This window comes from Pseudopipra pipra, chromosome 8, assembly GCF_036250125.1.
Source record: "Pseudopipra pipra isolate bDixPip1 chromosome 8, bDixPip1.hap1, whole genome shotgun sequence".
Lineage (NCBI taxonomy): Eukaryota > Metazoa > Chordata > Aves > Passeriformes > Pipridae > Pseudopipra > Pseudopipra pipra.
The window spans coordinates 20,757,119-20,781,557 of NC_087556.1; the positions used below are offsets into that span (position 1 = coordinate 20,757,119).

At 38.4% G+C, this 24,439-nt stretch overlaps 1 protein-coding gene and 1 long non-coding RNA gene across 7 annotated transcripts in view; one reads left to right on the forward strand and one right to left on the reverse strand.

Annotated features, from left to right (window-relative positions):
- Positions 1 to 1,238: 1,238 nt before the first annotated feature.
- LGI1 (leucine rich glioma inactivated 1) overlaps positions 1,239 to 24,439 on the reverse strand; it is a 30,309-nt gene continuing 7,108 nt past the window's right edge. For 2 of the 6 annotated variants that reach the window (XM_064662899.1, XM_064662896.1), the window contains exons 2-9: positions 13,115 to 13,563; positions 12,669 to 12,740; positions 8,805 to 8,876; positions 8,630 to 8,701; positions 4,481 to 4,552; positions 3,085 to 3,254; positions 2,500 to 2,664; positions 1,239 to 2,416 (exon numbers count right to left, since the gene is read on the reverse strand). In XM_064662899.1, the coding sequence (XP_064518969.1) occupies positions 1,596 to 2,416; positions 2,500 to 2,664; positions 3,085 to 3,254; positions 4,481 to 4,552; positions 8,630 to 8,701; positions 8,805 to 8,876; positions 12,669 to 12,740; positions 13,115 to 13,305 (1,635 nt within the window). In that variant the 5' untranslated portion in view covers positions 13,306 to 13,563 and the 3' untranslated portion in view covers positions 1,239 to 1,595. Of the gene's footprint in view, positions 2,417 to 2,499; positions 2,665 to 3,084; positions 3,255 to 4,480; positions 4,553 to 8,629; positions 8,702 to 8,804; positions 8,877 to 12,668; positions 12,741 to 13,105; positions 13,867 to 16,236; positions 16,368 to 24,439 lie in introns of those variants that run through there. The other 4 variants (XM_064662900.1, XM_064662897.1, XM_064662902.1 and 1 more) reach the window with 4 other exon arrangements.
- LOC135418063 (uncharacterized) lies at positions 16,654 to 23,134 on the forward strand. The gene is made up of 2 exons (XR_010432304.1): positions 16,654 to 19,064; positions 22,979 to 23,134. It is a non-coding gene; the product is annotated as an uncharacterized LOC135418063 (long non-coding RNA).

A 24,439-nucleotide genomic window follows, 5' to 3' on the forward strand; every position in this document is an offset into this window, starting at 1 on the left:
ATATTAGGATAGTATTGTTCAAGTGGGATTTTTTCTTTTCAAATAACATTTAATATAAATCCCCTCCATTCTTTATAATAGAAACATAGTGTTTAGGACTGGCTTCTTAAAATACACATTAATTGACTCATGTGATTAGCTGACATGCATATGATTAGTATTATTTGCCAGTCAACATTTGTGAATGTTAGAAATGTTAGAAATGTGTATAAATATACATGGTATTCATGTGTATATTTTAAAGATGGCACTGGAGCCACAATGCTTGATAACTTCAAGTGGAGTGCAAAGGTTTCTAAAATAAACTTGAGCTCTCTTCCTGAGCTCTACCAAATCATCTTCAGCAGCAGTGTAGGTTTCTCACAAGTGATGCACTAGATGTATGTAAACAAAAGACTATTTTAACTTTGAGTTTGTAATGGATTTTGATGCCAAATTCAAATTTGGCACAGCTTAACAGATATAGGTATCCTTCCTGGAGTTGCATATGCTGTACAAACTGAATTTATCCTGCCAAATTCAAAATTCCCTGAATTTCAGAAGGATCTGTTACTAAACTTCATTGCAGGATAGTAGAAAAAAATTACTTCACATTCACTAGCTTCATTCAGAATAAGGAATAAATTCATTGAACACTAAATAATTCAATTACAGTGAAAAGACTTGACAGGGACACACAGAATTCATGCAAGTGATGTGTGACAGTTCAGCTATAGAAATATTACTAGCTGAAAAATAAGCTGTGCTTCTAGCTTTCAGCACAGTAACAGCCCCAATGTTATACAAGAGATTTGTTTTGTGCTGCTTCAGCATCAGGTGGAGAATGATAGACCTTTACCTTGTCTTTTATTCTGCAGATTTCTTTATAAATTTTAGAGAATTGGGTGCTTCCAGCTATACACAGTACAAAGCCCCATCCTATAATTAGATGTGTATTACTGAACCCTTCATCCTATAGCCAGATCTATATAACTAAATACTTTTTTCTGGGTAGAGTTCTGTTTAAATTAGTGAAGCTTCACATAACTGCAAGGATATGTCCAGGTGATAATTTATAGACTTGTGTTACAATGTAGTATTTTTATCAAGAACTTCTTTTTGTATGTAAAACCCACCTGATCTTCAATATTTAACATCTTCTATGCAGTACAACATTGTGTTGGGCAATATGCCTTCTTGGCTTTATTTTATATGTGTATAATATATACACAAATAAAAAGTATCACCTGCAAATAATATTTGGAATGTGAAAGACACAAAATGTAAACATTTTATTTGGCAGTTTTTTCAAACAGGTGAATAAATAAATGGAAAAGTACATCTTAATATTCTTTATAGCAACAGATGCAGTTGCACACATATTTACATATTGTGGATGCAAAGAACAGTTAATTTAATTTCCTTTTGTTAAAAAATGCAACTTCCAACACCACTAGACTTGACAATTAAAGATGAAGATACTAGTAATACTTTGTTCTAGCAATCTCAACTTTTAAAGGCATTCATTTGGAAGTAAGATAAGAGAGTCATCATGCATTTAGTTCATTTTGTCCGCTTACGGTAGAAAGTCTCATGTAATTTCAGAATTATGAGTGTCATGCGCTTAAGTCAACTCTGACATGTTTATAAATCAATGTAGTTCCCTTAAAACTTGAAGCAAAGAGAAAATCTATGGATTTATCGATGGAGACATGTATGAAAGATCTTGGCGCCTGTACGTTTAATTCTTGAAACTTCACAAATTTTGCCTTTTCCGCATCCCAATAATAGACTTGAGTAAAAGAATAATCACTTCCAAGAATGGCATATTGATAATTACTTATCTGAAGTGGTTGGAATACCATTGACCCTCGGGATGGCATCCTTTGTAAATCCAGAAATGCTGAACCACCCCATTTCATTACTTTAGAGTCCCCAATAAATCTTGTTAAGCAAATGTATACATCCTCTTTCACTTTGAAATGTTTCACTGCATATGCATCTTCCATATCTTGGATATCAAACCGCTTAACAAATTCATTGGTTCCTTTGTTCCATTGATATATTACAGGTCTTTGGGAACTACTTGACAGAATTAAATGTGGTTTGCCAGATATTTCAAGATACTCCACATCAGTATCTCTGTACCAGGCATGCAGAGACTGATGGGAATAAAATCCATTCCCATTCCACTTGTAAACTGTGGTGAAACCAGCCTTTGAACTGTCTGCAACAACAAAATACCAGTCTTCAGCAATCCTGAAAGTTTCAATGTCATTGGGTTTTCGGATTTTAAGGATTTCAATATCTTGAATTTTTATAAACTTATTAGCAAAAATATCTCTTTTATATATGTGGGAGCCTCCAAACAGCTGTGCGACAATGACATACAGCTGACTCTCAATAACTATAGGTTTACACACAACAGTCGAAGTACCTATGAAAAAAAAAGTAAAAGACAGGGTTAGCACCACTTTTGGATCAGCTGTTGGAATGTTATTTGTCAAGCTGTATTCATACCTGTAATGTTGTCATAATTCCTGAACATTACTTCCACATGGTCCCATTCAAGAAAGATGCATTTTCCAGTAAAAGGCTGAGCAATAACCACGTGTTCATCATTCATATATGAGAAAGTATCTACTGACAGAGATTGGTATGGCAGGGACTGATAAACTACAAATTCTGCAAAAGTGCACACAACAGATGATAATTATAGGGATACTTTACATAGTGTACTGAAAAAAATCTGCTTATCAGACAGCAATTTTTTACAAATTACAGTGTTTCATCACTAGTCCAATTTTTCTGTTGATAAAGGAGCACTGCAATTTGGTTTTCAATCTTTCTTAATCAAAAGAGGTGCTGTTTTATGTTCCAGTTCTCCAAATCCTTATGTAACATATTAAAGTCTGAGTAGATGCTGCAATATAAGACTCCGCTCGCAAATGATTCCCATGTCACACTTACACCTGCACAGAATTCATATTGATTTTAGTGGAAGTTCCATCCAGCATGCAGACTTCCTGCTAAAATGGGCTCTAGAATGAAAAACTATAGCTTTGACTTCAATTTAACAAGATTAAATAATTTGAAGCACATTACCTGTAATAAAGCAATCAAATTCTTCTGGAGAGAGGCTATTGATTTTGCGCTTCTTATATTCTGCTGGGCTTTCACAGTAAATGTCTTCGACTGTTGCATTGGTGCTGCCCAGCCATTCCACTAACCACTTCAGTTTGCAGTCACAATTAAATGCATTGCCTCTAAGATCTCTACAACAAATCAATCATGCATTGAAAATAAGTAGTCAGCTGATGTATTCCTTCTTGCAGAACAAAAAAATAGGCTCATGTTAATTATGTGCCCTCTTGCTTATTCTCACTTGATGCCTTCCTGGCTTAATTTGTCCTGACCCATAGTTAAATCCACATACCAGCACACACACAGATTTAATTATAGTAAGGTAAACAAGGAGACCTTAACCTCATGATCAGCCAGACATTTTTGTTGATTTCCCCAAGTTTACAGGTACTCAAACGCTTACCAAACTATTGACCCCTGTTTCTTTTGGACTACACTTTCTCTGTAAGAGCATTCTAGATAACAAAATAGGAATTAACATAACCTTATGGTCAGCCAGTCAGTATCCACTGTCCCCTTTAGATATACTCATTTAGGGCTTTAGGGGACACAAGCAAAGGTGTTCTGTTCAAGTCTTTTACAGCTGTCTTGAGTTAGATTTCCGATCGTATGTACAGGAACAGGCAAGTGCCAGGACCAGACTGTGTAACCACCTGGCCATGGTCAGTCATGCCAAGTAATGCTACCAGATACACTGACCATCTCCACATCTTACTACTGCAGCTTTACACTAGGAATTCAGCCTACCTTGTGAATACAGGGAGAAGGCTTTTTCTGTGCTTATTATGCCAAATCAGGTGAACCGGGATTTGGTATAGTGTAAACAGGATCTATTTCAGTGAAGCAACTACAGAATTTACCTGTTTATCTATATTTTGTATTTTTACTGGTATTTGGTTATATTTAAGCAAGCTGATGTTTTGTTTTGGTTGCAATTAGATTTAGCAGGGGATATGGTACTTACTAAGACACATGCTTTTGTGATACAAGATAGCTTTCCCAGAAATTGCTTGCACATTAAAATGTTACTCCATTAAATACCTTCCCCTCATGCCTTGCTCTCTCATGCATCCCTAAGGATACTTCCTTCTTATTCACATAGTATTAATGAACATGCATCTTTATTACATAACTACTAACAATATTACTTATCTTCATAACTGGTGGAATATTCAGAACTAATGTAAATTCTCAACAACAGTAGGTAAAAAAAGAATCCTACTCATTCTATGTAGTCTCTATCCAGTAATAAAATCCCCTTACTTGCTACTGGTTTGAATGGTTACTCAGAATGTCCTCTAAAATAAACTCCTTATACTTTTAGTATAATTAATAGATTAATTAATTGCTTTCTTACACATTTGTTAAAGAATCCAAGCCTTTGAATATGTCTTTTGGAAGGGACTGGAGATTATTATTTGCAAGACTCCTGCAAAAGAAAACACTTCGGTATTAGTACTAGTTCATGGAACTACACATTTTTGCAAGGTGTAATATACTGTGTGGGGTTTTTTTCTTATGGTAAAGAACACTGGTATTCTCCAGCACTTCATTGTAAAAGACTGCTTTTAAGGCTAGCTCATTTACTTTGTGACTTTTCCTTCTGTTAAACTGCCAAGCCTCCTTCTACTTTCACACTCTTCAGCAGCCTTGCAGCATTTACAATACCTCACTTAGCAGAGTAAAAAGTGCAATCACCTTTGGTGTTTTGCCAATGCCATTTAACATTTTAAAACAATTAGTCATGATTGGATCTACTGATGTTTTCCTCAAGAGATCTCAATACATGGTGTTCATATTACTGCACTTTCCCCACTTTCTTGCAATCTTTTCTGGAAGGAAAATCTTGGTACTATGTTACATTGTGATGGGTTTAGGTTTAGCTCATAGTTTTTGGAAATATGCAGTAATAGACAATAAATTGCATGAATTTCTATCCTGGAATGTGCGTGTGTGTGTGTGTGTATGTGTGTACAGGACCAGCAAAAAGCTGCCATTAATTCCCAATTTTTAATATTGGGAGAATTCATTTCAATTCAGTGAGTATTCTAGCTAGTAAAAGTGATGAGGAAATGTGAGCAGGCTTTAAACAAACAATACATAACATTTCAGTCAGGCATATCTGTGTGAGTCCACCAAAGGTCTTGGAGATGTCTTAGAGCGCATGACAGGAAAAGATGATGTTGTAAGGTATAGTTTACACCTCTTTCAAATAACAAAATTATTTATTACTTATGAGAAGAAACAAAAATGGAAAGAAATCATTCCTGTTTAAGATCCCAGTTAGAATTTGCAACTAGTAGGACTTGGAACCTCTTCTGTTTTAATTTGTAAACATAAAAGTTATTTATTAACCACAATTATTTTAGTCAAGCAAAGACATTTAGCATAAACTTAAATTCAGGAACAGGCCTAGAGATACTAGATCTGCTGCCTCATTTAAAATTAAGTGTTTGTCTTATCAGGAATAGTAACTATGAGATGATTCCATTAGTCCATTCTGACTTCACCATTTTCAAAGTACATCTGATTGCAATACTGTATGTGTACGTATCGTCTGCTTCACTTATGCGTAATTTTATGCTCAAAAGCAATTTTTGAAAGTCAGTGACTCACATAGAGAAAGCTGTGTGGACTTGCAAGCTGAGACAAGTTTAATGCCTTGTATAGTTTTTATATATTATTATATAGCAAACTGAAAGGGATGATGTACTTGGAAGTAGCAGTGGTTCACCACAGCCATGGGAATATGACTGACAGAAAAATTTAAATAAGTTTATGCATTTGTCAATTTTTGAATGAAAATTATGTATTTTATATTTCACTGTTAAAAAGCATACTTATATATTAGAAACCATTGGCTTGTCTAGATGGTGATGGTGTTTGGTGCTGGTATTGGCTTTATAATAAGAGAGTAAAGGTTGACTCCAACATGCAGTTACACTACAATCACAGTTCTGAAAGAAATGCAATCAAAATTATATATTGGGCATAGAAATTATGGTCCAATGCTAACTGTAAGATTTTGACATCAAATTAGTAAATTAGTAAAAAGAAGTTATTTTTCTTTAATTTTTATTTTCTTTAATCTACTCTGATCAGAAAATAAATCCTGTTGCATAACAATAAATATTAGATGGTTTTCTTTTACAATAAGGACACACTGTAATTATCAAAGTTAATGGCATTATAGAAATACATATGTTTGGATATCTTACCTCATTGCAAAACTAATGTTGTGAAAAGGGAGTGAACAGATTAAACAGAACAAAGTTCATCTTATCTAACTTCATAAAACTCATTTGTATGCTTATTTACTAAGATTCTTTTTAATATATGTTATGTACACAAGTACTCTCTTGTTTTTTAAATGAAAAAATGCCTCGGGGTGCCAAATGATTATTCTTAAAATGTATGTGCAATTTTCCCCAAAGGATGGGGAGTGGTTCTGCAAGCAGATTAAACTAGTCACATTCTGTGGTGCCTTTGCAGTTATTTTCCGCAAATTTCTCATTGTCTTTGTGAATAGCACTCCATGGACAATAGCAGCGTGATGCACAACTCTATGTCCCAAAAATATGTGTGCAAATGGCAGTGGCTCCTCAAATGTGGTTGTCTTTTGCATATGTTTTCTCTTGTGAGACTCCTGAAGCCTCCCCAGAAACCAATGTAGCAGGCAAGACAAGATGTTACTCTTGGACTGTATGCTCTGTGGAGAAGAAACTGTGCCTTTCTCTGTGTTAGAAAAGCAATTTTTTCACTGGCAGCAGCAGATAATAAATAAGTAAATGAATATGATAAATAATGTACTGGACCCATTTGTGAATATAAAGCTATTCATGTGCATAACTATTTTGAAGATAAGGTCCCAGTTACCAGCCTTATCCAATTATCTACCTTTTTTAACAACAGTATAATTATGCCTGTACCTCTACTATGGGTTGTTATGGGATGTGCACAGCCTTTTTATGTAGCTTTTTCCCTTTCCTCTCTCTTTCCTCTTCCTCAGACCTAGAGCCATTCCACAAGTAACTTTACCCACATGAGTAGTCACAGTAGGCTTGGTGGTAAAGGATGTGGTGAATTGCAATTCCACTACTATATTTATGCATTAACTATTTTAAATGTAACCTTTGCTTTCTCCTCTATCAAAATATATGAAAGAAAAAGTTAAATGACCCTGCTTCAAAACCCTCTTGGAGGTCATCATGTTAAGGCCAAAAGGTCAGAATCCATTCCTCTATCTATAACACACACCCCAACAGAGATGCTTCAGAATACAGTTGCTTAGAACTGGGTATAACCCCATGTCAGGCACTACACGTCTTAGTCTCCCTTTTTTCCAGTATTTTTGTATTTTTTTCTGTCTTCTTATAGTGTGTATTGTGTTTTCAGTAAATTTATTCCTTGTTAAAAGATAAACTTGCTGTAAGGTAAGAGACAAAAGCCTGTCTAGAAACTGTCTCACCAGCTCAGAGCACAATGATGCTGCTCCTGTGTTTGCAGTGAAATGTTGTTTCATTCAAATTCAAGTGGTATTTGTTGCCAGTGTGTGTTTCACCTGCTGAGCAGAGTGTGAAAAACTCCCTCACTGGGGTGGGCATAGGGTGAATTGATCCCAACAGCCACACTGGCATCCAGAGTGCCTTGGACTAATTTCCCCTATTGGCTAATGCAGCAAGGGGCTGCAGCATGTCAGAGAGCAAGAGTTGGCCAAGACAGCCAAAGGGCTGAGCAGCAACACAAGGAATGTTATGCAGACCCCAGTGTCAGTGTGTGACAGGTCCTGACTGTGGGATGCTCCTGCTTGTGCGCAGGAGAGGACAGGGTGCAGAGCAGGGCTTTGAAGTCAGTCCTGCTGGAGACTGGTTGCTCTACTTTAGAGTGAAGTGGAATAAGTGGATCAGTAAGACATAATAAATGTCTTACTGACATTTATTGCAAATCTTTGATTTAAAATTGTTCTGGGTGGGAATTTTCAAATTTGATTTAGTCAAAGTCTTTTGGATACCATTAGTGGCTGAAGTGGACATGGGTACAGGCAGTGATGGCCTGTCCCTGGAATGGCTGTAAATATTATTCTGGATCCATGCCAGACTGGGGTGCCTGGGAAGAGCTATGTGTTCATGCCTCAGCCTCTCACCTTCCTAACCACAGCTCCCACTTGCCTCCTCCCCATGTCCCAAACTGGGACTCACCTCATCAGTGCCAAGATTCCCAAGTCCTTTCTGTCTGCTCCCACATGCTCAGTTGGAAATCCCCAGTGCTCGGAGCAGAGAAAGTCAGGGAGCTACTGCCAAACATGTACTGCTTGGAAGCTGTTTGGGTCATTGCCTTCTATACATACCATAGTTTGGAAGTCTTTGGTGGAAACACAAAGATTAACATTCTAATCAAATTGCTATTGATATCACTTAAACAAATATGAAAATGAGAAATTCAACAACACAGTGCTTCAGTTACTATATTAAATATATCAAGTAATATATCCAACCACTCTACTTACAGGTGAATTAAAGATTTCAGTCCTCTGAAAGTATTTCTTGAGATGGACTTAATGTTGTTGTTCTCTATGAACCTGTAATGGGTCGTAAAGTCATTCTGGTCAAAGCAATGCCTGGAACTTGGAAGCCCACCCACTCTATTCAATAATGCCAGGAAATATACTTTTGTCCACTCACAAATATTCTAGATGAGGAAGGCCCATGAAAGCATCATCACTAATAACATCAAAAGTGTTGGACGTAAACAACCTGCATAAAAAAGTGCAAAACAAAAGACCAGCTTTAGAAAATGGTTCAGCAAGCCATGGTAGGCCAAATTTCCACTGCCTGGTTTCATGGTTTTTTCTGTGCACTATAGGACTGTAAGGCTGATATACTGCACCATAGTCTGGTGCAGAAGGAAGGACCCAAAAATTGTTTACTGGGGCTATCTGATAAAATTCCATTGACTTCTGTGGAATGTAAACGTGGGTTTATCATGCCAGTAAAACAATGGGATTTTACAAGTGCTTCTGGAGATATACTAGGACAACAATGAGATGTTCAAGTACTACAGAGGTTTAAATTCTCTTGGTTTAAATTGCTGGTTAGCAAGACATCAGGCTGAATTTGCACCACTGACAAGCAGGAAAATCCCTTCAGTTATAGGTTAACTTTGTAAACTTATTTAACCTGAGGGTACTGAGAAGTTACTGAGAAAAAAAAAAGGAAAATCTCTTCATTTAGGCAGTGTTCAAATCAGAATTATTTTTAAGACCAGGTTGTACCTTCTGGAGATAGCTCTTAGTGTGTGCATCTAACAGTAAAAATATCAGCAACACATTTAATTTTATGTAATTTTGTAAGTATTAAAAGTGCACTAGCATTGATTTTGCCAGTATTATTTATGTTTATCAGCCATGTTTGCATTTGTCCATTTTAATTCAGCTCTGGACTGCCACAGATTTAATATGGTGAGACATCATCAGCTACGGTGAACTTTACCCCAGTGGAATTCTTGATGCACATCTATATTTTAATCAGTTGGACCTGATGGATAAATAGATTCATGCTGTGACATCCTTAGACATTCAGGAATGAAAGATTTCCAAGTACGAATTAATCCACTTAATGAGTTCATCTCTTATTTTGAAGTTTTCATTAAGACAAAATTGCAGTTGATTTATTTTCTCACTTGGCTATTACAGAGTATGTTTTTTGCACTTTAAGTGTGTTCCTTTATGAATTGTATGAAACATTATAAGCAGGAAATTCTTTCTTATTGTCAGAAATAAGAAATACTTCAAATTTAGAGAAAATAAGTATTTTTGTAAAATCTCTGAATCAAAAGACAAATTTAGTAAATCCTGCAACTAATTTTACTTTTCTGATGTGATTTCACTGGATAATTCTTCCTTTTATTTACTCTAGTGTATAATTTAAAGAACAGGGTGGTATCTCTTTAAATAGTATAGGTAGGGTAGAGATTGCCAGGCTTATAGCATAGGTCTTGCACTTGGTGAGCTCATTTGCCTCCCGTCTCATACCTCTCCCCAGTGACTGTGTCACACGTATTTGATGCACCAAGTGGTTTTTCTCCCACTCTCTGACCTCAAACACCAGATTGCTTGATCTGAGACCCACCAGCCAACTACTTCTGGGGACAGAGACTGAAGACACTGCACTGTAACCAGGGATTATATGGCTTAGCAGGAACTGTACAGTGACAGCAGGTACGAATCCTGGTGCCATGATTGCCTCCCTTCTTTCTATGGGCTTTCATGTCACCAGTTTATAAGGGCACTCTCAGCACGTTGCTGATACACAGAGATACAAGTGCTGAAGATGAGAGCAGGGAGATTTTCTCTATATTTAGGAAATACTCCTGCTGGCACTTCACGGTAGTTGTGTAGGTTCTTCGTACTTTTGTTGTCACATGAAGAGCACAGAGCATACCATCCATACTACACAAGAAGAAAAGCTCTCCTGGCCTGGGAGTTACAAGTAGTGTTTAGCATGAGACCACGATTTTTTCAGAGACCATTGCCGCTACTACATTAAAAATAGTAGTAAATAATAATAGCAGCAGACATATTCCATATTTAGACTGGTGCACTGGAGATACCAAATTACATTTGGACTTCAAAAATGTAGTGCTGGAGACTAGTACTATTTCTATATGTATTTCTATTAATACAGAAATACATACAGGCTTCTAAATCTTGCTGTTGGCTAAATTAAAGCACCAAAACAGCTATAATCATGCAAAGCTAAAACTTACTGTAATTTTTAATTAACCTGAGTTTTCTATTTTTTTATTTCCCTTACTATCTTCTGCCAAAGATGAAAATTTTTCTTTCTCATATACAAACTGGAGTATTGTCCCCACAGATACAATCCTGCTCCTATGGTCTGTGTTAAGGAGTCATTAGCCTTAGATCAGCAGCCTGACATTTCAAAGATGGCAAGCAGCTCAACTACCATATTAGAAATATATCTGGAAACCAGATCACTCATCAGAGCCCATAGTGGAACAAAAACTGCTTTTCTGGGGTCACAGGTTTTGTTGCAGCATTTACAGACACCAGTGTAGAACGTGTGTTTCACCGTACGGCAGAAATGGAAATTATTATTATTACCAAAAGGCCATAAAGCTGTTGCCAGACCCCACTGTGCCAGGCACTATAATAACTCAAAATAAGATGACTGTGTCTGTCCTACTCCACCCTACCCAGTGCTGCCTGCCTGGCAGTGGCATCGCCAAGTGTAGGTGGCGTATCGTAGCCAAGAGAGATGATGTCCTACTCACTCTCTTCAGACACAAGCTACACCAATGCTGCTGCTTTTTTTTTTCTTCTCCTTTGAAAGGCCCATTGCAGGAATTATGTGAAATGTGTCCCTTTTGTGATTTGTGACCAACTGGGAAAAGATTCTCTGGAATAAAGCACCACGGAAAAGCATTTAGGTTTCCATAGTAACTGCATTTACCTATTTACCCTGTATCCAAAATTGTACAGTATGTCTGCACCTCCTTATCAGCTCCACTTGAGGTAGCAGAGTACAGCCAGGGTCAGGGCTTCAGCTATTGGTATGCCAGCCGTTTAATTTAACAGTCATAGGGCTCCAATACATCAACATTACACCTCTGACCACATCCAGAGTGCACGGGAAGTCAGCTTGGGACAGACATCCGATTTTGATTTTGATCACATCGGGGAGTCTGTCTTGCCGGATTTCTGAGACAAATCTGGGTGTGTGTCAGCCTGGCAGCACATCCACTATAAACAGTTCAGGTTACACCCCCTCTACCTCTGTATAGCTCACAATTACATAATCATATGCCCACATTTCTAGGAAAGCTTGTGAGCCTGTAAAAATCCTATGTTGAAATGCAGCTAATAGTTAAACATCCCAAAATATTCTTTTTCTGTGTATACCTCATTGCAGTATTTGATTTTGAAATAGCTGTTTTAATTTTTTTAATTGGAAGAAAATCTTCATTACTTTTAGGCATGAAATAACAAACAGGTTCAAATCCAGGTGCTATGAAGGCAAAACTCCCACTGAAGTGACTAAACTTCCACAGAAGTCAATGGCAATTTTACATGGAAAAGGACCTCAGGATCTGTCCCACTGCAATGAGGGGCCTGATCTGAGGGGTTCTGAGCTCACAGTCTATGGGAGTTACAAATGGAGAGCTTTATACTGGGAGCAGGTCCCAGGACTGCAGAAAAGAAACAAGAGTAGTTGTTGCAATGCTCAAGTCCCTACTATGATGTTAATTAAAGTATAATGAAGATAACAAACATTCTGTCACCAAAAGCTTCAGCATGTAATAATTCCAAGTAGCACTGACAACAGATAGCCTTGCAAAATACTAAGTAGAAACACTTTGAAAAAATTAAACATGCACTTTCAAATTGCTAAAAAGTCTTGTATTTTATCATCTAATGAATCTTCTGCTGATGTTTCCTATAAAATTAATACTGAGACCCTTTCTAAAATATTTATGAATACATATACATTTCATAACAAAAATTGTATCATATAAATATTTCTCACAGAAGCTGCAGAGATGGTGTGAGCAAAAAACTCCCTTCTGGGATTTTAGTAAAAGCAGATCTCACAAAGGATCTGTAAAGAAGAAAAAAACAACCATATATTAATGTAGCATCATATATCCATGATTATAATACTGATCTGGTCATCACAGAGAAATCTTTTTATATTAGTTAAAAAAATACTCCCCCTCAAAAAATAATGTTGCAGGTTTCATGTAGTACAGAAGAAGGTATAAAATGAGATGTGTGCACATACACAGACAGACAGATGAAAGAGATATAAAAATCAGGATTCAAAGATGCAACACAATTTAACACATTAGCTGATGATTCTGAATGCTGGAGGTACTCCCTGCAGCAAGCATCCTTCTGTATGCACTGAAAACACCACACATTCTAGTTCATTTTAAATCATAAATTAAATAACCAAATGCTTACAGCCCTTACAGTGAGATAACATCAGGCGGAACGCTGCGAGGAATAGATCTGGCATTTTCACATAAAGCATTATCTTTGGTACAAGTACACCAGGCAGGACATTTTGGCTTCACTGGTTTCTTCCCTTCAGTCAGCAAAAGCACAGATAAAAGGCATAAGAAATAAGCAATTCTTCTAAAGGGTCTGCTGGCATTTCCCATTCTTTTGATCCGCTCTCGTTCCAGCCAGTTGAAAGAATATCCCAAAACATGAACAGGGTTCTTTATTCAGCCATTGGATGTCTTTCTATAAGTCCAGGTCAATATTTGTCTCTGCTTTCCCAACCCTTTTCTTTCTCTTTCACTCTGTTTTTGTAGACAGAAACCTGCAGCTGATCTGTATGTTTCCACTCACTCAGGCAACGTACTGCTCAGAGAAGAGACCTGCGAGGTGCTGTAAGATGGGGAAAATCCAACCGGCTGAAGGGAAAAAAAAAGGAAGGAAAAAAAAAAAAGACTTGCATCACCACAAAAACACTGAGCACAACACAGCATTAGATTGCAAAGTGATGTAACTGAGAAATACACTGCTTTCTGTTTTCACAGGGAGGCCCTTTCCCTGTTACCAAAAATAGTACAGCATTATGTTTTGCTGGTGGGTGGGTGAGTGGGTGTGGGGTGGAGTGTATGTGTGTGGGGGAGAAATCAGTCATCTCTTACTGGATCCCTACAACCTCGTGAACCTTTCAGAATTATGCTTCACATATTTCAAGCAGCAGAACTAACGGCAGTATCCACAGGAAAATGAAATCGAGTGAAACCATCAAAAGCATTGCTGCAGAAGCTGTTAGATTAATTTTTATCCTTAGCCCTTATTGCACATATTTATACCACTGAAAAACAAGCTGCCACACATGGAAAATATTACAATGTATGAGAGAATGCCTATGACTGTCATTCCTAAACAAAATATTTTCTCACGCAGAATAAGACCCCAAGTAACTGCAGCTTTTTTTTTTTTTGCCTTTTTTTTCTTTTTTTTTTAAAAGAACCCTTCTTATTTGTTACATGTTTCCTGCGCTGGTTAAATAAAGTGGATCAAGCACAGCTCAATATGGACAACATTAATTTGAAGTTCAAGTTAAAATATTTTTTTGCTTAGAAACTGTTTTGACCATTTTAGATAGAAAAAAGGAAAATTGTTATTTAAACACCAGTTATGTTAAACGTGTAGTTAAGAATGGACCTTCTTTGAAAAGTGACAGGATAGGGAAGGATCTTGGTGATAATGATAAATCTTTACAATACTGCCTGAAGGCTGCAATTGAAATGAGTGCAAGGTGTGGTATGAGTACCCGGTAAGATACAGTTCTCAGCTTGACCACTTTACAGTAAACTACAATAAATATTTCATAGGGAACTTAAGCAGCACCTAAGTGTTATTATATTAAGAATGGTAAGGCAAAACTAATGAATGCCAAATGGCTGGAAAGCCATATGGGATAATTTTTTGTTTTCAATATAGGATTGCTATTAGAAGAGTTTTGCAAACTCTAACAGGTTTTAACACTTCTCTGTAGGACTGTTGACATTACACAGCTCACAAAGCCTACTAGGGTCAACCCAGTGGTACAGACATTTAACACAGTCAGGCTCACATAGATGCTGTCTCCTCACCAGGAGATGCTTGATCTCCTGATAAGATCTCTCTACACTTCTGGTTACCTCTCCCTTGATTCTACAGGGGCCACCTGGCTCTGGCCCATTACTCCTGCTCTACAGGCCATGAAATCTCAAGATCAACACTGGGCCATGTCTGTCTTCCTCAGGAACAATGTCAGCAAGGCCCTAGTGCATATCCAGATATGGGTGCCCAGCAGGAATTTGATATGCTATGGATGCATATGGCAAAGGGGAACAACAGCCTACAAAACTGCAAGAAACTCAGTGTATGGATACAAGGCAGGACCCCCAACATTGCTGAATCCTTGACTGGGCCGTGTCTGAGGTCTGTCGGCCTGGGATGAGAGGAGGTGCACAGAGCTCACACCAGGTGGTGGGGCTGCATCTTCTGAGGGACTGGGTGCAGCCAAAAATGTCCAGAAAGCTTTCAGAAGCAGACGGCCACCTTCAAAGGCCCTGCTGGGAGAGGACTGCAGTGCCTGTGCGTGGCTTCCCGCCAGGCATCCGTGCCTGTGGAAGAAAGGGCAGCTCGTGCTTTCTCAGCTCCCTCACTGTCTGTGTTGTGTTTTTATAAAGCTCTTTATTAATTTAAGTGAGGGCCTATGTTTTTGCTCTTAAGAAAATCTTCCCTGTCAGCAATCAGCAATTCTCCTGAAGCAGAATTGACTTCATCTAAGAATGACAGAAACCTGTGTTATTTTTGAGCCCTTCCACCTTCTGTAAGAAAATGGTACAGAATTACAGTAACCAAAGCACTGAAATAATTATTAAGCAAATGTCAATGCCTTCCCCTGCATATAAAGGTTACTTCTTGCTCTGGAAATGATCTAATTGTATAACTGAGAAGGGAGCTGGATTTGTGGGACTTGCATAAGTAGGGTACACCATCTTCTCCCCTCCCAGATGTCCAATGGCACAGACTTGGTGAGGTAAGAACAGAAAATTCTCTAACTTTTTTTTCTGAAAGAGAAGAGGCCTGTTGTTGTTTGTTTGTTTATTCCTGGCAAAGCTACCCATTGCCATGGCAATATTTTGCCATTGATGGTGAAACCCCGTGTTTTATTTCCTTTGGCTCATTCACTGAAATCCACCATCAATTACCTAAGCATTTCTCTTTAGTTAATACTCTGACCACATTGCGAACCTCCTGAAAACTTTGCAGTGTAGCCTTTTTTTCAGTAACAAAAGCACATTCTGCAGCAGAGGAGTAACCTGACTCTGATTTTGTCCATGCCGAGAACCGCCTGGAAGTTAGTTTTCTATTCCAAACTACATGCCAAAACAACTGCTTTTTCCAAAATTGCAAATGTTATGAATAACAGCTCCATCAAAAGACAGGCATAATTTTCCAGGGGCCTTTTCTGCCAAGCTCAGCATCTCATTTCTTGCCATGTGGTAGTTTAAAACCACATTGGTTTGTGGATTTCCAGTGGCACAGCTTCTCCCCAGCCCCAGCGACACTTGGCTCACCCTTTGCAATGCCATCGCTGTTTGTTTGCTGGCCAGCGGAGCAGGCAGTGGCCTGCTGTGCCCACGGACCAGCGCCTGGCTCTTGCTCTCTGCTTGTCTTTCTGGGTGTTTCAGGTACTGAGTAGGCATAATGGATTCAAAATTCATTTATTTTTCTTTCAGCAAGGTTCCAGCAGGGGGGATGAGGGAGTTGTGGATGCGTTCCTCGGTCTGCTTCCCATCACTTGATGTTCTGGCCGAAAAACCCGCACCTTGCGGTGCGGCGGAGGGGGCCGGCGGGCGGGCGTGTTCCGGGACGGCCAGGGGGACCCTGCCTGAGGCCCGGCACGGGCCCTGCTCCGCCGCTCCGCCGCGGCCCCGTATCCCGGCAACCCGGGGCCCGGGCGGCGCCCGCCGAGCCGCGGCCTCGGCCGAAGGGCCTGAGGGAGCGCCACGGCCGCCCCTCACCGCCCGGGCCCCCGCGATGTCAGCCCTCGCTGCAACAAGGAAGGGCTCGCCCGGCCCCAAGCCGGGTGGCCCCGGTGCTTCTGCACGACTCTGCCGATATATTTCGCCTCTTCGGTGAAATATACCACTACGCCCTAGTGACCCATCGTTCCCCACGCGGTGGCTCTCTACGTGGTATCAAACACCTTGTTTCTTCCAGTGTATCCAAATGGTCTGATAACAACATTTTTTGATGATAATCAACCATCTAGTAACAAGCGTGGTGCAGGTATTTGACAGTAAAAATTAAAGCTACTTTTGCTTGCTCTCACTAGAGGTATTCACCACCCACCACTGCCTGTGTTCCAGGCAGTGTTACCACAACTTCTGTGGCTTGGTTTCTAGAGCAAAAATATGCATTTATTATTATTAATATTTACTAAGCATACATTTTTAGCAAGTGTTCTCCAATATCTGGTTAAAATGTGAATACTTCTGCACATAAACCTGTTTGCTACAATATTTGAGGAAAGCAAACACAAATGTTCAGAACATAAAACCAAAAATTATTTTAAAAAATATTTAATATTTTTGAGAGATACTCTGTTCCAATGACTATATTTGCATATTTGTATTAGACCAATATGTTTTTATTACCAACATACTACAAAATTTGAATAAGCTTCCTGTGGTTTCATGCTCAGTACATTTCCCTTTGCAGATCCATATACTGTTAGAGTTGTCCTTAATTTCATCCTGCTTTTAGAAAACTGTGTTGCCTTTTTTTCTGCTCAGGAGGAGCTGCCTGCACATATGTAGCCTAATTCAAAACCCACTGATGATGATAATGATGAGACTTTAGTGAATTTTACTGTGCTTGGTGTTCAGCCCATAATATTACACCACGCAGATGGGCAATAGTCCGAATCACACCCAGTATTCAAGGATCTCCTAAAGAGCAAAACATTGTCATTGCTATGTTACCACTGTGTTTGGAGCAGAAGGATTTTGAGATCAAAGACTCCTACAAACATGAGTCTCAGTTTTTTGCTCTCTCAGTGCCACCCTTTTAACAAATTCTGTAGCAAATGGCAAATTTAAAGCAGCTGAGAATGAGGCTGTACTTTCAATAAACAAAACTAAGTCTTGTGAATTCTAAACAGTTCTGAAAAGACTATGCTTCCTGGTGGATCTGGCACCAAGAGCCATTGCCAGGAAGAGGCCTTCTGCAGGTTAGGCATAAAACTCGAGATGCCTTTACAATAGCTCATCGCACAGATGAGCTATGGGAATGATCACAGGGCTGCCCAAAACTTTTTATTTGGAAAATTCTGATGACTTTGCCCTATCCTGTCTATACAGGTTTGTATTATGTGTATCCTTCTTTATTATACCAACAGAGTTTCCTTAAAAGCAGGACAACCAGGCCAGTCCCCGCGCCAAAAAGCTGAGGAAATGGCTACTTAATTGCTGCCAGCTTTGGAGGAAAGAAAAACTTGGAGGGTGGTCTTCTTTCCCTTGCATAAAGTAGTCAGTTCACAGTTCACCATGGAGTTAGAAGTGATCACCCCTGATGTGAGTCAGGTCTTAGTTCTCATGGCCAAAACTGCATAGTGATGTAGAACACCTACTCCACTGAGCATAATACCTGGTGAGTGTGAAGGGGTCTCCAGAACTGCTCGCTGGCTTAGGTACACCATAATTTGACTGATGACAAAAAGTATGTCAGACAAGATGTAGTGGTATCTGAATGATCTCTCTTTAAGAAAAACAGATGCACAATGTATTTCATTCAAAGAGAAGCCAGGCAAAATTATGTTTAGGTTTTATTTTGTTGCAACCAAGGACCTTCAACATCTTTATGATTCTTGATGTTTCATTTTCAATTGTAGGCTTTTAAATAATAGAAAATATTAGAAATTGCCTCAGAAGACACTTTAAAGATATGGGATGTCTACCCTTTGTGATTTTTGAAAGGTTCTCTCAGGCTGAGAGGGACCCTGGGAGAATACCTCATCCAACCTCCTGGGTAACCAACAGGGATAAAGGCTAAGAAGCTAGATAGGAAGTATCCAAAATGTAATATATTTTGACATCACATGGCTTTTAAACCAGTGTCACAAAATTTTAAAAACCTAATCCATCATCTTTGAACAGCTGATGTTGACAATACTGCTAATGTTAAGTGGGTTTACACGTTCTGTGAGATGCCTGTTACATGCTGGTCTATCTTCCAGTGCAGGCAAATCAGTGTCATAACTTGGTAGCTTTACCTTATGTAAGTAAAGAAAAAGAACAAAACTACCAAACAGAAAATCCCATTAACTGTCTTTCAGATCAGATCATGTACATAATCTCTACTGGACTGGCCCTTCACCATGAGAACAAGTCTTATTGATCTGGTTATGTATTGACCCCCAGTTTCTCCTGGGGGTCTCTATTCCTGCTCTTCAAAATAAAATTGGGCCACTGTATAAATCCCAGAGCTGGGATTCCTCAGCTCTTCCCTAGATCCTCCATTCTGTTTCCCAGCAGACTGGGACCACTTGCTTTCTCAGGTTTCAGAAAGTCTCCTAAACTCTGTTACAAAGCAGTGTGCTTTGCAGCACACAATCCAGTAGCATGAAGTTAACTGCTGTCCTGATTACCAGCCACTTTTCTCTAGACCTGAACAAATCGTTCTTGCTTTGCTTCTGTTGTCTCTGTTTTGCCTTGAAAATCCTAACAATGGATATTTAGAGCTGGGGGGGAAATGAAAGACCAAACATACAAGCTCAAGAGCAAAGCAGAGCCCAATTCAAAGATGTGTGAAGCTGTGCTACTTCATGGTTCACAGCACGAACTGAGACCACACCTAATACAGGGGGAAGTATAAGAAAAGAAACAATTTAAAAGAACACTAGGTTTCCACTTGGTGCAGAAATCTGCATTTTTTCAATCTTTCAAGAAAACTTCCAAGAAGATTTGCTTGTAGTTGATTTATACTCAGGGAAGATCAACTTCTCACATATTGAAAATGGGGACACTTGTGAGACAGACAACATGCCCATCCACTTCAATGGAACCAGCATCACATTCATCACATAGCATACATCCTACTGTAAGTGGCCTCTATATGAACCTCTCAGGGAGGAAAAGTCTTGTTCAAATATGTAAGTTACTTTTTTGCCTTTCTCTCCCCTACATAGCTAGATGAGACATTAAAAACATGGTACTACTGAGAGAATCTATGCTTGATTTATAATTGGAAATGGTCTCATGACTTTTGAAGAAACAGGCGTGGTGATTTTAAGAATGTACTTCTGTGCAATGCTTTCCTTAATGGGATGGTTTCTCTCTTACCCACTCTTCCAAGTACTCTTGATTCTGCTCTCTTCCACAGCTCACTACTGGTGTTTCTGGCTCCAATGCTATTCTCTAAACTGGATTAAATAAATGATTTGGTAGAAGAACAAGAAAACAAATCAAACAAGCCCAAGTCTTTCCGAAAAAAAAAAAATTGCTAGAGCCAGAACCAGCAGCTGAAGTGGGCAGAGAGTACTGGTTTCATAGTTAGAAAAAATGTATAGGGAGCCACACTCTTGAGGGGCAGTTCCATGTTACAAATGCTCACAAACATTTAAATGAACCATAAAACAGAACTGGTGACAAAGTACCTCAGTCTGTACCAAAAATGGACAAAAAAATGTACGTCATAAAATGCCCTAGTATTTAGCTAGCATAGCTTAAAAGTGATTATCTGATCAGAGGACAGACTTTCAACAGGTGTATACAAACTGACACTTGATAATTATGATCTCTGCCGGCTCCTTGCACTATTTCTTAGTTTATTAGTTATTCACAGATTATTCATAGAAGGTATCCTTCATGCCTACAGAAGGAGGCATAAGAGGGATAGAAAATCCAGTCAAGTAGGAACCCTGTATCCAAAACAAAATGTCCCAGATTTTCTAGCGTGAGCAAGTGCTTTCTACAGACCCAAAACAACATACTACTGTCACTGTAGCTAAATGCCATTTAATTGGCAGCTAGAAAAGTCTGTGATACATTTCTTCATGGAAAAATGTTTGAACTCTTCCAGTTTGTCAAGACGCTAATTAAAAACAGACGGCATGTTACAAAATCCTTTCTTTGACCTGTGCTATCTTACATGCCCTTCTGTACTTTTTTCATGGCATTGGCTCCCTGAAGAATTAATCCAATCTTTATAAACTTGTCTTTAGTTTTCCTTGTCATTTTGCAGACAGAAAAAAAGTAACAAAATATTATTTATTTAAATGTACATAGGAAATTTATTTGTAACATCGCAGAGACAACAGGCTTTTGAGGAGAGTCTTTACTTGTTAAAAACACAAGGTTTTTACATACTGAATAATTCAAAATGAAAGAAATCTTAGTGCCACTGAAGTCACTGAAATAGTTCGAGTAAAAGCCTTGCTGGAGTGCCACTGACATAATAAATTGCACAATAAGAAGGACATGCCTCATCAAACACATATTATTGTTTCATCATTGCTAATCAAAATGCTTTACAAAGCAGGGATTTGGATCAGCGCTGAAACATTTTCAGGGGTTGTTGGTAATAGCTCCATAACTATTTTACTGATGTTTTTATTGTTCTTAACAATGCAAGAAATTTGGAAAAATACCTTATTCAGTAAGAGTTAATCCTTGCTACCTCAAGCAAATGCCAGATCTGCCTGACACCCCACCCTACACCATGGCAGGCACGCTGCCACTGCATAAGCCCAGCACAGATTCTCCATCAAATAAGATACTGCACCAAGCTGAATTTCCCTTCTCCTTATGAACCACATCCCCCAGCAGAGGAGACTCTGGAGGGCAGAAGAAGTCCATCACATCTGTTTGCTCATATGCCAACATGCTATTTACTCAGTACAGCTTTAAGAAAAGATGCTTTTTTGGCTGCTGGCCCTCTCCCTCTGCAGTGGGAGAACAAAACCAATACAGCATCTTTATCTAAGAACTGTCTGTAGTTTTAAATATAATTTTCATAGCAGCAGAGAAATACATGTTTTATTTATGACTGCTCAGAAGCTAAAGGATTTTCCCTACCTTGAGTATAGTAACATTCACATTTTGAGTTCAAAATGCTTCCTAATTATCACTTTTCTAAGATAACAATCCAAATACCATACAGCTGACTTTTTTTTTAGACACCAATCACTTGTAGGCAACTGTAAGTTTCCACTGTTGCTCCCCTTGTGATTTAGGCAAGAGTCATTAAAACTGGAGGGCCTAATTCCCAGCCTCAATATAAGGCATTAGTAAGAAGTAATAAACTCCTCAATGAAGCAGTATAGCTCCCCAGCTAAATAAATGGCACACACTACTGATTAAACAAAGGCACATGTGGCATTTTTTCCTAAGAATTTTTTTTTAGAAGCAAATGGATAAATATATAAGAGAAAGAGAGAAGAGCAAAAAACCAGGAGTGGGAACTCAAGAGAACCGTTGAGACATCACAGATTTTGGCCTCCAGACATGGAGAGGGGGTCTTGAGAAATGTCTCTAGAGAACTTCTCGGAGCAAGCATTGGCTGAAAAGAGCTTGGAGCTGCAAATAGTCTCCTGCTGTTTAATTTGCTCTTCATTCAGGGAAATGAAGGCTATACATTCTTTGCAAGTAAAGACTGAATCAAAGATACCTGATTCCATTAACAATTTATTTTCCTGAACAGAACAACTGGAAATAGTAACTTTTTAGATAACTGATCAGGTCAGGAGTAGTAATAATGCTGTATATTCTGATGCCCCTGCCTCCCCTCAGGGAGGCAGATGCCCCTTCACATACACATTATATATATTAAGATCTCTCTCAAGAGCTATATATAGCTTCTATTCACAGGCGAGCACCACAACCACTTATTCATTCTTTTCATGCTTTACCTGCTGTTTTCAAGGCTGCCCTGATGCTAAAAATAGCTTCGCATATTAGAGGAGGGTTGCTATAGATTCCAAATGAGTGATGTTCCAAAGACAGCTACATCCCTCTTTGCCGAGGACATGGAGGATCCGTGTGGATGCAGCTGACAGGCAGCTGTGACCAGGGCTGTGATGCCCTTTCATAAAGACTCTCGGGCTCTGAGGTTGGGCTATCTGTGTTGTTTTTAAGACTGCACTGAACTGCAAATCCATACAAATCCTGGATGTCATCGCAAGTTTAAGGCTTTGTTTTTCATACTGTAGTGTTAGATCACAGTACAACAGTACCTTCATATATTAATGGCACATTAGCTTCTTTTTAACAAGGAAAACAATTTAATAGTCTGTTGTATGGGCATATTTTTCTGCAGGCATTGATGTCTTCAAGTAAGAAAATATCAAAATGCTTCAGTAGTCTTCTCACTATAGAGTGGAAAGGATGACAATTCATCATTTACTTGATTACTTTCAAGAAAGCAATGAAATGGCATTAAAAATTGTACTACAACAACTGCTATTGTTTTGAACTTCTGGCCGTGTGTCCTGTGACAATACTGACAAAGCTAATGTTAATTTTGGAAGGTACCTTCCTGTCAACAATTTAATGGATAGTGCAAGTGAAAAAATGCTTGTACATAACCTTCCAACTGCATTTAGTGCATAAAACAGTGAAGTCTGCAATAGTTAAGTGTCATTTGACTTAAGATTATTAACCCTTCATTTACAAAATTTGTCCAAGAAAAGGTTTGGAATCATAGGAAAGATTTTATTTTACCAAGCTTGGACATGTAGAAGTTTTGAGGACTCTTTCCAGAATATATTTATCTCTATATTCTGCAACTAAAGGCATCATAAAATGTTTTCCAGCTTTTAGAAATAATTTTTCTATGTTAGGAGAATATCACTGGTTGCATCCTTTCAGGATAGTGAAGACTGGATTAATGGAGTTAAGCAAGTATCTGAATAAAACTTACTTTTCTTTCATAATGTAGTAAAATCCTTTCAAAGTATAACAATCTGATCTTGAATGTGAAGGTAAGATACATGAATTAAAGGGTAAGTTTCAAGAAATAATGGATGGCAAAATATTGGCCATTAAAGTAACTCCTGCCTAGAAATATGGGCGTTTCATTCCACAGTATACATTAGCTCCCAAACATGTAATAAAACAGGTTCATGTCTGTATATAGAATATCTTAAACTTCCTCAGCCACATTAAATTTTTTAAAAATTTAGTGATTTTTAGAAAATTACAATGAAAAGTTGAAACTCGACAGAAAAGCATATGATAAAGATCATGCTTCAGGAGATCTGTATTAGAAACTGAATTCAATGTTTCATCTCGAAAGACCAATTTTTCTAGCTCTTAAAACTTGTGGTTGGATTATGACCACATCTAAGATAAATGAGGTGGTTAGAATACTATTTTCCTGTTGTTAACAGACTCATATTATAGAAACCTGCCAAATACCAACCCTGTTAAGGCTGAGGTTCAAATAAAAGTTGTACAGGGAAAGAGCGGCATGGATTTACTAAAGATTGTTAAAATATATTAAACCAGATCCTAATACAACTTTAAATAACACAATCCATCTTTTAAGAATGGTGCATTTGAGGCCAGTGTAATGCAAACTTGCGGGAAGATGTAATGAAATGCTGAAGGAAATGTTTTTTCACTCAAATCCCACTTCACATCCTGACCCTTATCTTCCATGTGGTTATGTTTTATTTCCATTCAAGAAAGGCAGTCAACTACATATGAAACTGTTAATGTTTTGACTTGCAAATTGAATGTGGCTTCAGCAAGCAGCACGATCTCCCCCAGGGTGCAA